Source organism: Cuculus canorus, chromosome 14 (genome assembly GCF_017976375.1).
Source record: "Cuculus canorus isolate bCucCan1 chromosome 14, bCucCan1.pri, whole genome shotgun sequence".
NCBI classification, from domain to species: Eukaryota; Metazoa; Chordata; class Aves; order Cuculiformes; family Cuculidae; genus Cuculus; species Cuculus canorus.
In genome coordinates, this window is record NC_071414.1 from 18941768 (window position 1) to 18954476 (window position 12709).

Below are 12709 nucleotides of genomic sequence, written 5' to 3' on the forward strand. Positions count from 1 at the left end.
ATCTGACCTGCTCCAAAACATCAGTCGTGTTAACAAGAGGAATTCCAAGCAGTATTTTGTACCGATTTTGGCTTTGTGGCACGGGGCTGCTGTTTCTTTAGTGTTATGTTTATGTTCTTCATAGTAAATACGTTAAAATAATATATTTGAGAATTTGATAAAGGCTTGGTTACATGCCAGCATTTTTACAGCCTTCTCCCAGTTGCTGCAATTGCCCCAATGTTTGCAGACCAACAGTGTCGGTCTTTGACTCCATTTCTAGGGTGTCAGTGGGGACCATTGCTCTGCTATAATTACGGATGCTGTCCTGAAACCAGGCATTTTCCAGCAGTGCTGTCCCTCTGATAATCATTACAGCTGGAAGAGAATTAGCTAAAATGTGAAAAGTATTAAAATCCTGTAGAACAGGCAAGGATTGATTCTCATGGGTTTGTTAAAAAGAAGCCTTTGATGAGCAGTTGCTGTCTGGCTCAAAGTTACTTTATCATAAGTACCTTTTAATAGAATCACACAATCGTTTTAATGTGACAGAGGCATTCTGGCCACACGCAGCTCACAAAATATAAAGTTAGGTGCCTTAAAGAGCTTCTAATTGGATGAAGATGGATAGAGGATACTCCAAAATTACCAGAACGTTAAATATATTGATTTATTTTTCCTGAGGGCAGCATGGAAGAAGTGAGCCTTGATGGGGTTTGCTGGGTGTCTTTACCTTACAAGCCACAAGAATGAGTAATTCAATTGAGAAAAGGCTCATGTGGAACATAAAGCCCACAAGAGGAAGTAATTAAACTAAATCAACTGTGGCTTCCAAACGAAGATCTAGAGTCTGCCAGGAATGATGAGTTTTATAGTGTGCTGCTTTGTTTTTTCATTCTATTAGCAATCGCTGAACAAACGGCACAAGCTCTTGTCTAGACAGCGGGAAGATGCAAAAGACCTGAAGGAGAATCTAGATCGTAGGGAAAGAGTGGTCTCTGGTATCCTCGCCAAGTACCTGACCGATCAGCAGCTCCAAGACTACCAACGCTTTGTTCAAGTCAAGACCTCCTTGCTGATCGAACAGAAGGACCTCGAAGAGCAGATCAAATTTTTTGAAGAACAATTAGAAAATCTGGAGAAGAGCATCCCTCTCTGACGCCCACAGAGCGTCCGCCTTGCACAGCATGGTTTGTGGCGTTTCCCTGGAGATCCCCACGCGCTCACTGCACTGGGCTCGGTTTGGGCAAGTCTTGCAGTCCTGTTGGTGCCACAGTATTGACGAGTGCTTAGATGCTCTGGGGATGCTCTAGGCACACGCTGGACACCCTTCCCTGGTGGACAAGCCAACTGGCAGCGTCTTACAGCGTGTAGCAGACCCTATTTTGGAAATGACTGATAGGATGTGTTGCTCCTATTAACTTGGCATGTATTTCCCCTTCTTGTTGTCTGTCCATCTGTTTCCAGATTGACATAATTTCAATAAAAGAATGATGCAAATATTTTCCTCTTGTGGGTGTGCTGAGTATTTGGAATGAAAAGTGATGGAAGTGCTCAGATTTGGAGATTGCACAAGGCCGTAGAAAACTGTATGGGCTGTTTCAGAGAAACTCCTTGTTTCTACTGTTTATATGTACAACGCGGTAAAAATACTCTGTAATGGAAGAAAGTAACTATTTCCTCTCTTGGCAGCTGGCGTCCATGAGTCTGTCTTGGCCTGTGCAGGCTGATCAGCAGCGGGTCTCAGGAGGTGGGAAAAATATGGTCCTTATTGACATCAAAAAGAGCCGATGGGTGATGAAGGCAGCTTAAATGAACACTTTTGGGAATGATGAACTCCAAGCTTCTTCCTGCATCACCACTTGCAAGTTCTTGCTCTGCTTTCAAAGTGTTTATTTTTCAAGCAGCCCCTCCAGGGGTTTGCTTTTAGGTAGTTTTCAGTTGTTGGTGTGCACACGAAGTGCTGAACGTTGGGGGAGGGCTGTGCTGCGGAGCGAGGTAGGTGGGAGGAGTGGAGATTATTCCATTTCATCAAGGCTTTATATAAATCCCCTGGCGAAAATCTTTTAACTAATGTCTTGTGTTGAGTCGAACTGGTGATGTTGCTGTATTTAAAACTGGAGTGTGTGTTTGTTTTTTAGCATTCAATGAGAGGAATATTGTATCTGAGCTACATGCCCAGGCCATGAATAAGGCAGCTACGAGTTGAACTCGGGTTTCTTCCACAGGCAAATAGATGTTCCTTGTTCTGTGATGTTTTACTTGAGATGTGTATCCTGCCTACAGCATCATCACTGCTGGGAGAAGGTGTCCTGTTCCTGAGGCATCTTCTCCTCTGGGATTGCATGAAGCTTTCAGTGAGCACAGAACCACCCCAGATGGGGAGTTGGTGTGGGTTTAAATGGATGGTTTGGGTTCATTTTGGGGTTGAACTAGATGATCTTTGAAGTCCATTCTATGATTCTATGGCTTGTAGTGATAGGATATGAGGGGCAATGGCTATAAACGGGAGAGGGGCAGACTTAGACTAGGCATAAGGAAGAATTTCTTCACCATGAGAGTGGTGAGACACTGGCCCAGGCTGCCCAGGGAAGCTGTGGCTGTCCCATCCCTGGAGGGGTTCCAGGCCAGGTTGGATGGGGCTTGGGCAACCTGAGCCAGGGGGACGTGTCCCTGCCCATGGCAGGGGTGGGACTGGATGATCTTCAAGGTCCCTTCCAACCCAAATTATTCTATGATTCTATGATTTTACCTTAGATCCCATTCTTTAGCTGAGTTTAGCCACTGGATAACATGAATGAGCTGATCAAGAAATGACGGAAACTACTGTACGTGTTCTGCGAGAGTGATGTTAGTTAAGGGAAACTCGCCGACCCTCCTGCCTGCTGACGGAGGGCACCGCAGAGGGCGCAGGGCACTGCTCTTCCCCTGAGCCAACCAAGAAGTGGTCTGGGCATTACATGGCAGCGCAGTGAAGAACAAAGAGCTCACTAGAGTCCAGGGTTAGCAGCTGCTCTGTATTTGTGTTGAGAATAAAGGAGTGTGTCCTCAGGTGCTATCCAGGCTCCAACAGAGAAGCATTGTGCTCTTCTAAATTTGCATATTTATGCAGAAGTACTGGTAGCTCTAACCCTGCTCACATTTCAAGAGAAACAGCGTAGTACCCTGAGTAGGACTGCCAAGACTTGGCATCAGAAGTCGGTTTTATGGTGTGTATCAGTAAAGATATTTGCAATGAAACGTGCAAGTCAGTGGTACGTAGCAGAGAGTAATTTTGTGAATCTTAACATTTTGTTCCAGTGATCTGAACAAAATAGATTGCTCTTAATGCTAAAAATATTAGTTAAAATACGCTGCTATCGAGTTCACCCAGCTCCACTTGTTCTTTCTCTCTTCCTTTCCTCCCTCTTGGAGCCAAGATAGCCAGAAAGGCAGAGCAGCTCCTTTTTACAGCACTGCTCCAGGCAGTCTTTTCTGACCCTACGCAGGCAGAGGGCTGATGCTGAGCAGCTGAGCTGTAGGTGCCAGGGATTGGTTGTCCCCTTAGGGAAGCAAACCTTGTAAATATTGAGGATTATGGAAACAAAACCCTGTGCAGTGTTTGTACGTTCTTGCTATTGACGCTCACCTTCCATTTGTGACTTCTCCAGCAGCAACACTGAGAGCCTGTGCCCAGCACGCCCTGCAGCGGAGGAGCCTGAACGCCCCGCTCTTCATCCCAGCCGCTGCCCAGAGCCCAGGAAAGCCGTTGGCTTTGGCCGCGCTGAGCTGCTGCTTCTGCCAGCGAAGGCAGGTGAGTGTGGGGAATGGCAGGAACGGAGGAGCTCCCGCTGCCTGACCCTCTGGGGCGAGCAGGCAGGGAGTCCTCCCTGCGGTCAGCTGCAGGCAGTGGGGTCACGGCTGCGGGGGGGTCTCCTGGTGCAGCCTTCAAACCTGATACTGTCTGAACAGCCCGGACGGAGGTAACCGGACCCCTCCACCGTGAGAGGACTGGTGGTGGAGATCCGCGGGGAGCTGTCTGTATCAAATAATTACAGCTACATGCAGGAGAAAGCAGAAGAACGGTGCCAAAGAGAAGAAAGAAGGAGAAATAGGCAAAATGTGGGGAAGCTGGTGGGATTCCAGGAACAATCTCTAACTCATTTGGCCATCCACACACAAGCAGCGTGGGGGGAAGGAGCTGCAATAGCTTCTGTTCTGCTGAGCAAAAGCAAGTGGGCCTGATTGCAGGGTAACAAGATCCTTTTTGTTGCCTGGCACTGGAGCTGAGCAAGGTGTGGGGCAGAGCAGGGGGTCAGCGAAGGCAGATGAGGCACTGTGCCTGTCTGACAGCATCCTGGCAGCAACTGTGGGGATTTGAGAAGTAGTAGCTCATTTGAAATTGGATTTAACACCCACTGCAGTGCGTGGGAGTCACTGCTGGATCAGCAGCTGCTCTGTCAGCCTCTCAGGCACTACATTGAAGGATTTTAGTATATATTCTTTTTAAAACCCAGGCCTTGTTTTCTTCCTCGGGGTGTTCTGCTGGGGGATTTTCGCATGTGGAGCCAATTAAGGAATGGAGGGGCACAGGGGTCAATGTAAATGTACTCTGCAAAAGATCTATTTGGTCCTCGTGAGAGCTGTGTTTAATAGATAGGAGGATGTTCTTTCTGCTTTGGAAATTCATGACAACCGTCTGAATAAAATCTTAAAAATAAATTCCAAGCAGCATTGCAAAGCTAATCTACGCCTGGAGGGAGCCCACATGTGCATTAAGGAATAATCAGGCCCTAGGAATCATGCACTCAAGAAGAGCACACAAATTTCACTACTAAATGAAGGGAGGCATTAAAGGTTATCAGAGAGACTCTTGAATATCACATGGGCTTTGAAGCTGAGTCATCCCATAGATAAATCCATGGAGAGAAAGTACGGGCTGAACTGCTAGTCATCATGTAGAGAATCAGAGACGCTTCTGAAAATGTGCACGAGCAGGCAAGGGTCTTCCTGACAGCCTTCAGCTCGCCAGGAATGAACAAGAATATCCCAAACGCTCTCAAGAAGGAACCACGTGCGAAACAACCCCTTCTGTGATCCCTGACTTGTGGCAGGTCCTGATGGAACGGATGGTGGCCCCAGCACCGCTTTCTGGGGTCCGGCCAAAGACGAGCTAAAGCCCTGCCCGGGCCAGTCGAGCTGGGCGCTGCCAGCCTGCAGACCTTGGGGGTGCCCCGGCAGGGGCTCGGGGGTGCTGCTGCGCTGGGTGGGGGCACTTGGACAGCGTGGAAAACCTGGTTTGCTGCTATGTTTTATTCCACTTGAGGAATGGTGTGAGTTCTACATGGAGAAATTCTATCTCTTGTATAATCTGCATTTCTACCAGAAGTGTTTCTGATACAAATTAACCCAAAATTGCTTTGTGCTGCGGTTGGCTTTTAGGTTTTTATTCAGGTTTCCCCTCTCTCCAGTGAGATACGTTGCTGATGTAATGGTGCTGATCAGTGGAATGAGCCTGGTGAGAGCAGCTTATCTCCAAATGCTGGTTTTGAGTTAGTCTGGGCTATCTGGCAATGACGCTGGCTGCCAAGCAGCTACATCCCCATTAGAAAGTGTCCCCTGATGAGACTTGCCTGGCAGTTGACTCCGAAGGGCCAGGAGGTGACCAGGACCATCCTTCAATGCTCGGCGGTTGGCAATTGCCCAGTTTGGGGTTGCAGACACAGTTGAAGGGCGAGATGTGCTTAATGGTTTGCTTTGTCTTATAAATTAGTGAAATAAACCTTGGAACTTGGAACTGGAAGAGAAAATGAATGTTCCTCATTACGATGCAGAGCTTTTGGTCTGCTCTGTCCCTGTTCTCCCGCTGCAAGAAACAACAACCGCGCTGTTTGTACCCCTGCTACGGGCCAGCCACATCTCCATTAACAGCCTCTTAATTTGGGGGTCTCACATTAGCACAAATCACTGGAAAGAGCAAAACCTGCCATGTTGCCATTTTATTCAGATTAATATGCAAATCGGGAGGCCAATGCATCCAAGGAATGTAGGTCACGGTGGAAACATGCCAAGCAGGAGAAAGGATGAGCAATGGAGAGTAGGGGACAGTCTCGAGCTGCCACCTCTACTTCCAGCTGGTGGGTGCAGCTCCTGTTGGTCTGCTGGTGTTGCACAGCGACTCTCCGCTGCACCTGGTTTTCTGATGGAGCCAGAACCTCCTGAAGACACTGCAGGAGTGGCATTTCCTGAGGCTTTTGTAGAACAGCACTTACAAGGGAATGGAAACAGCCAAAACTCTCCTTGAGCCCGACCACAACCGCACGGCCTTGCGCTGCTCAAACAGCCACAGCCAGGGGACAAAGTCTGTCCCTTTGTATGGAAACACAGCCTGGAGCTTGTTTGCACACCTCTCCCGTGCTGGCTTTTGAGCTGATGTGCCTCAGAACAAAACGTGCCGAGGAACGGAAGAGCCGAGTTATCTTCAGCAAGACGGACTGAGCCAGGATCAGACAAACATCAGCTTTGCTGAGCAGTGATGCTGCTAAACTATAACCCCAGCCAGTTTTACTTGCGCAGACACTTCACAGAATGCACAGCGTTCACCGGCTGTGGATGCCGCTGCTCAGGCTGCCTAGAGGTCTAAGAACATTGTCTTGATTTTGGTTTGGAATATCAGCACTGACTGGTAAGTGACCAGGGTGATTATCTCCGTTTTATAGCAGGAAAACTGAGACGTGGCGAGCAGACAGGCTCGTAACCAAGGCAAAATACAACCCTGAGCTCCTGAATCCCAGTCCTGTGCCTTATCTGCACCTTCCATCTCTGTTCTTATGCAACTGCCAGCATTCCCCCCCCAAGTAAGCCATCTCTGCCCAGCAGGAGCTGGTCCCAGGGTGCCAAGGGGGTTTGGGTTTATCCTCTCCTGCAATCAGCTTTGGTGCCAAAGGCAGCTTCTGGCTCTGGACGTTCCAAAGGCTGCTTGCCCAGCCTCTGCCCTGGGCCAGTGCCAACCAGAGCCATAGCCCTCTCTGCTCCATCGCTTGTGAAAGTATCCTGGCTGAACTTGACAACTCTCCCTCATTCCCATGAAAACCCTACGGCATTCAGCTGGGTTCAGGCTTGACACACGGATGTTACGGAGAATCTGTCAAGCTGGGAGATTCATTAAACAGTCTGAGCCTTCATCTCCACCAGGAAAACACTCCCGTGATTGTCTTACAGCGTTCCTTCCGCAGTGTAGACAGCACTAGGGGAAACCAGAACCCAGGAAGGCTGGTGGACTGGTTTTACTTCAAACGAAAGGCAGCGTGTGCTTTTGTAAGATTACAGCAGCACATTGTCCCCTTCCCTCAGTACCAGTTAGCACCCAAAGCTGGATGGCACTGGGCGATACTCATCACAGTGCCCAAAGTACCTTTGCTCGGCTCCACACGGAGGAACAAGCTGAGTCACAGCACAGCCGTGCTGGCAGAGCCTGGCTCACCCCACCCCCAGCACCCGACCTTGGTGATCCCACCTCGGAGCACCTCCCCGGGGAACGCGGAACCGGGCTCTGCCAGAGTTATTTTTCTATCAGACTACCTCACTGCTGCGATGCCTCGGAGGAAGGAGCAGCACAGAATTCCTTTGCTGATACATGCTGCAATCAAGTCTTATCTCTACTGTGACTTCTTGCTTTTCCTTTGACACAGAATGCCAGAGCAATGAACCCTTCCCTCTACTTCCTTTATGGCAAAGTCATAACCCTGTTTTACAGCTTGGCCAATGGGGTCTTTTAAATGGAAAACAATGTGGAGCCTTGCCTCTGACTCGAGGAGGTTTTTGTCCAAATTAACACTAAAAATGCAGCTACCTTGATTTGAGGTAGCGAGCATATATCCATAACTAACAAATAAACTTCCCAATAATCTGGCTCAAACTGCAGAGCATTTCCAACCCACACAGAACACTTTCACCAGGCAGTCGGTCCTGCCCGTGTCTTGGACACAACACAAACAGACACACGTGCTTCTGTGGTTTCGGGAAATACAGAAAATATAGCGTTTAATGTCAGTAAACTTGGAAAGACTTTTTAAAACAGAGCAACAGGCCTTTTTTTCTGCAGGGAGGCTGCAAGCTGACACAGTGCTGCACAAATCTAGGTTTCAAGTGACCCCGCTGGTTAATGGTTTCACCAACAGCTATGGAGCAAATAGGATTTCATTTTTTTTTAAACCCTACTCCAGATATAGAAGTCATGAGGTGCTTGATCAGTAACGTTTGCTTAACAACTTAATTAGTTCAATGCGGAAGCAGATCGGTGTAGAATAATCCAGTCCCTTCTGAGAGCGGGTGGATCAGACCCGTCTGCCATCACCAATTACGCTCCCAACGACTGTCACCAACTCCAGGGAGAACATTTTAAAGTCCAAGAGGGCTGTGCCTCCCTCTCCAGCGCAGTCCTGCAGCATTCCTTGCCGAGTGTTTGGGAGAAGCCAGCGACAGCCAGTTAGAAGCCCTACACTTAATTCAAGGCTGAAAGAAAACATTCCTGAAGCCACTGACTTGGAAAGAAAGGCAAAGCATGCAAACAAGTGTTTCAGTACAGAAACACCTAATGGGGCTGAGAAGCAGAGCAAGCGCAGTATTATTGTCACCTTCATCACCTCAAGTTACACAGGATTGAGAGTTATGTTTCTAGAGAGCACATGGTAGTTCAGCAGACTGCCCCCGGGAGCCAGAGGGTTTCTGTTCTCAGCTTTGCCTCTTCACGTTAACATTAACAAAATGGTGATTAAAAACAAAAAAAATCTCACTGCAAATGTATTACTTTTGGAGCTACGTGTAGTTCTCCGTATAGAACAATCATCTTTATAACATAAAAGAAGAGTAAGGTTTAGGTCAGTGATCCATGCTGCTGAGATACACGTTGCTGCGCGAGGCCATGCAGTCATTCTGAAACACCTAACGGAACATAAAGCCTGATTTTTATATTTATTGTAAATGGGTCAAAATCAAAGGCTAAGTTTGAAATAAGAAGAATCAGACATACAAGCCCAACTTTTGTTTCCTGTTGGCTACTCAGGAGCTCTGCAGGATCCGATTCCCAGTTTTTCAGTTCAGTTTTTCACTTTCAAATATCAACAAGGTTTGTATCCAGGTTAAGGGATTGAACTACAGTCAAGCTTAAAATGTTCACAGTATCAGCAAGACGTGGTTAGTACCACTGGGTCAAGAAGTCTGTCAGGAAGAGAACAAGAAAATTAAAAGTGCTATCCTAGCTTCCAGACTGAGGTAGACAGGTCCTGGTGACCGGAATGCTGGGGGCTGGCATTTTATATTTTAAAACCTGTTCGTCCAATAAAATGCTTTAGGCAAGAATTGAGATTGTTATGTTAGTATTTTGGATAGGGAGAAACTTTGTTTTGAAAAAGTACAGTACACAATGTTTTCAAATAGAAATATTCCTCTTCTGTTACCAAAATAACCAGAAACATCATAGAAAACTATGCATCTTTCCTCTAATAATTTAAGCCTGCTATATCACAAGTCCTGTTCAAGCAGCCAGCTACCAGCTCGCTGTTCACAGTGTACAATATGCAATTTTTACCTTACTTTTGCTCTCCAGCCAGGGAGCACAGATCGAAAGGCTGTACCCGATGCATTTTAACCTGTCTACACACACAGAGGACGTTTCAGTTTCTCAACCATTAAGTACAAAGCTTGTGGTCTCCACCACTACATAGGTACGACAGTATTTATAACAGCCCTGGGCAGCTCCCTTTCCACAGGTGTCCGTGAGCTGGGTTTCATCCAGTGGCCTTTGGAGCCAGACCCTGTTGTTGGTTTAAACATCCGAAAGAGGCAGACAGGAAGAGAAGAAATCCAAGCTGCTTCTGCGAGAGAAAATGGAGATTCCAGTTTGACCCCAAGAAGGCAGAGGCTAGTGGCCAAAGAACAGCTCAGAAACTGGTCTGCGTTTCATGACAATCTCCTCTTCCTCGTCCTCCGTTACCTCAGAGAGGGAAGAATACGAAGGGAAGCCCCTTCTGGTCTTTGGCTTCCTCCTCGGGCCCGTAGTGGCAGCCAGGAGCTTGTTTAAGGATGAGGGCTTCCTTAAACCTTTGGTGAGATCGTAGAAAGCCATGTCATCAGATATGACTCCCAGGAAAGTGCTCGTGGAGCTCAAGATGGAAGCTGCAAGCTTCGTGGTCTTCTTGATAGGCACAGAGGGCTCCGCACTGTGGGCAAGGCTCGGGTCCCCCAGCAGGCGCCTGACCGCCGAGGAGGCCCCTTCCTTCAAGTACTGGTGCGGCTTCTTCCCACTGTAGTCCCTCAGGTCGGTGTTGGCGCGGTAGCTGTAGACCAGCATGGTGATGATCTTCTCCTGGCCGTGTATGGCAGCCAAGTGGAGCGCGGTGTAGCCGCCGTGCGACCTGGCGTCCACGTTGACGCGGGTGCCTCCCTTCTCGGCCGCTCGGATGATGTTGGTCACCATGTCGCAGTTGCCACTCTTGGCGGCCCAGTGCAGGGCGGTGAAGCCGGAGATGAAGTCCCTGCGGGCGGCCAAGCTGGAATCGCCCAGCAGCAACCCGTGGAGCTGCTGCGTCCACTGCCCGCCGGCCGCCAGCACCAGCCACCGGTGCTCGGCCTCCTCCAGCGGCACCGCCGACGGCTCCTCGCTCGCACGGTGGCTCCGGGGCACCTGCCGCGGCCCGGGAGAGCGGGACCCCGGCTCCTCCTCTGGGGGGGACAGGAGGGACCCCATCCCCTCCTCCGAGGGGGACAACGGGGATTTGGTCCTCTCCTCTGGGCACGACCATGAGGACCTGCGCTCCTTCTCCGGGGGTGACAGGAGGGACCTCCGCTTCCCCTCGGGGGGCGACAGCGGGGCCCGAGCCTCATGCACGGGGGGTGCCGGCGAGGAGCGAGCCCCCAGCTCGGGGGGCGGCGGCGGGGCCCGATGCTCCTGCGGGGCGGGCGGGGGGCCCGCGGCGCCGGGGGGCGGCACGCAGCGCACGGGCAGCATGCAGGGCTTGGGCAGGGGCTCCCGCCGAGCCGCCCCGCCGCCGGGCATCGGCACCCCCGCCCCGCCGCCCTGGAAGAGCCCCCGCAGCTCGGCCACGGCGCGGGGGGACGGCGGCGGGGAGCGCCCCGCGGGGCCCACATCGCCCCCCGGCGGAGGGGCGGCGCGCAGCTCCCGCCGCAGCACCACGAACTTGGTGCCGTCGCGCTCCTTCACCACGGCCACGGCGTTGACGGCCGCCTTGAAGCGCTCCCGCCGCGCCGCCGCGTCCCCGCCGCCCTCCAGCCGCGGGCGGAACGCGCTCAGCAGCTCCGCGTTCCGAACCCGCCCGCCGCGAGCCCGCAGGAACCGCAGCACTGCCCCGGGGCTCAGCTCCGGCCCCGACATCCCGGGGCGCACCGGCGGGGAGGACGGAGGGAGGTACAGCGGGAGGCACGGGGGAAGAACGGAGGGAGGCGCGGGGAGAGGCGAGGATGGGGGCACCGGGGGTAAGAAGGGAGGGATGGAGGGAGGCAGGGATGGAGGCACGGGGGGTAAGAACGGAGGGAGATACGGGGGGAGGCAGAGGTGGGGAAGGCACAGGGGTAAGAACGGAGCGGCCCGGGGGAAGGATCCCGCCGCCCGCGGGGCTCCCGGGGCCCGCAGCGAGGAGGCACCTGGCGGCGATCGCGCGGCCGCTCCCGGCGAAGGTGCCGAGACCCGCCCCCCCGCTGCCTCCTCCCTTGGGGCGGCGGCACGGCCGATCGCCGCCCCGCTCCGCCAGGTGCCGCTCCCCCAGCGCCCCCGGTTCCCTGCTCCCCCGGCTCCTCGGTCCTCCGCCCCCCCGGCCCCTCGAACCCCCCTCCCCTGGTCACCCCCCGGGTCCCCGGTCGGTCTCCTGGTCGCTCCCCACCCCCTTGTCCCCCATCCCCTCCATCCCCCGCGGCTCTCCGCTCCCCTCTACCCCACGCAGCCCCCCGGTTCCCAGATCCCCCGTTCCTTCCCCCCCCTTGCTCCCCACTTCCTCCGTCCCTGGTTCTCCAGACCCTCAGCCTCCCGGTCCCCAGCTCCGCGGCTCCTGGGTGCCCCGGCCCCTCGGATCCTGGTTCTCCGCTTCCCGGCCACCCCTCTCCCAGCCCCCCTGCTCTCCCGGCCTTGCAGCTGGTCTCGTTTTCTTGCCGCGCTGGTGTCACCTCGGAGGGTGGCAGGGGCTGATGAGTGTCCCCCAGCACTGCAGGCTTTCAGGCAGGGGCAAACACTTCATGGAGTTATCCCTCTTCCAACCACCTGAAACGATTAACGTTTTGCTTCAGTAGCAAACAGGTGGTGCAGCTTTGGGAGAAACCCCTCTGCAAAGTCAGGTCTCCCTCCTCGGAGAAGCCCCTGGTGAGCTGCAACTCCTCTGGGTTAGCATCTCGTGCCTCAAAATAAGTCAAAAACTGGTGGATGGGTCCATCTTTTGAGATATATCCAACTGCGTTCTATGTACTGTCTTATATGTCTTTTACCTTTATTGCATCTACAACACATGTATGTGTACCTATATAAATAATGACATCTTTCCCACATGCTGCTTCTGTTCACACACACCTGGAGAGGAGAGAGCTCTTTTTATAAAGAGAAGCTTCTCTGCTCTCTGTCTCTGCTGCCACATCAATTACTTCTGCCTAAGCATTCATTTAACGTTATTATTGTTCTTGTTTCTACAGGGGGAAAAAAAATCCGAGACAAATGCCTTTCCCCAGGCGAAGGAGTAGGACTGAAGAA

At 51.8% G+C, this 12709-nt stretch overlaps 2 protein-coding genes across 14 annotated transcripts in view; one reads left to right on the plus strand and one right to left on the minus strand.

Moving 5' to 3' along the window:
• The window catches only part of SHROOM1 (shroom family member 1), a 32964-nt gene extending 31482 nt beyond the window's left edge, over positions 1–1482 (plus strand). For all 13 annotated transcript variants that reach the window (XM_054079836.1, XM_054079834.1, XM_054079842.1 and 10 more), the window contains one exon: positions 884–1482. In XM_054079836.1, coding sequence (XP_053935811.1) covers positions 884–1138 — 255 coding nt within the window. In that variant the 3' untranslated portion in view covers positions 1139–1482. The remainder of the gene's footprint in view (positions 1–883) is intronic.
• Positions 1483–7528: 6046 nt separating this feature from the next.
• SOWAHA (sosondowah ankyrin repeat domain family member A) lies at positions 7529–11493 on the minus strand. The gene has a single exon (XM_054079939.1). It carries the CDS (start codon positions 11348–11350, stop codon positions 9881–9883), a length of 1470 nt encoding a protein of 489 aa, XP_053935914.1. The 5' UTR covers positions 11351–11493; the 3' UTR covers positions 7529–9880.
• Between the last annotated feature and the right edge of the window lie 1216 nt (positions 11494–12709).

What these genes read in the sequence shown, in the direction of transcription:
- SOWAHA (XM_054079939.1), bottom strand. Translation starts at nt 11,350, where the DNA reads ATGTCGGGGCCGGAGCTGAGCCCCGGGGCAGTGCTGCGGTTCCTGCGG.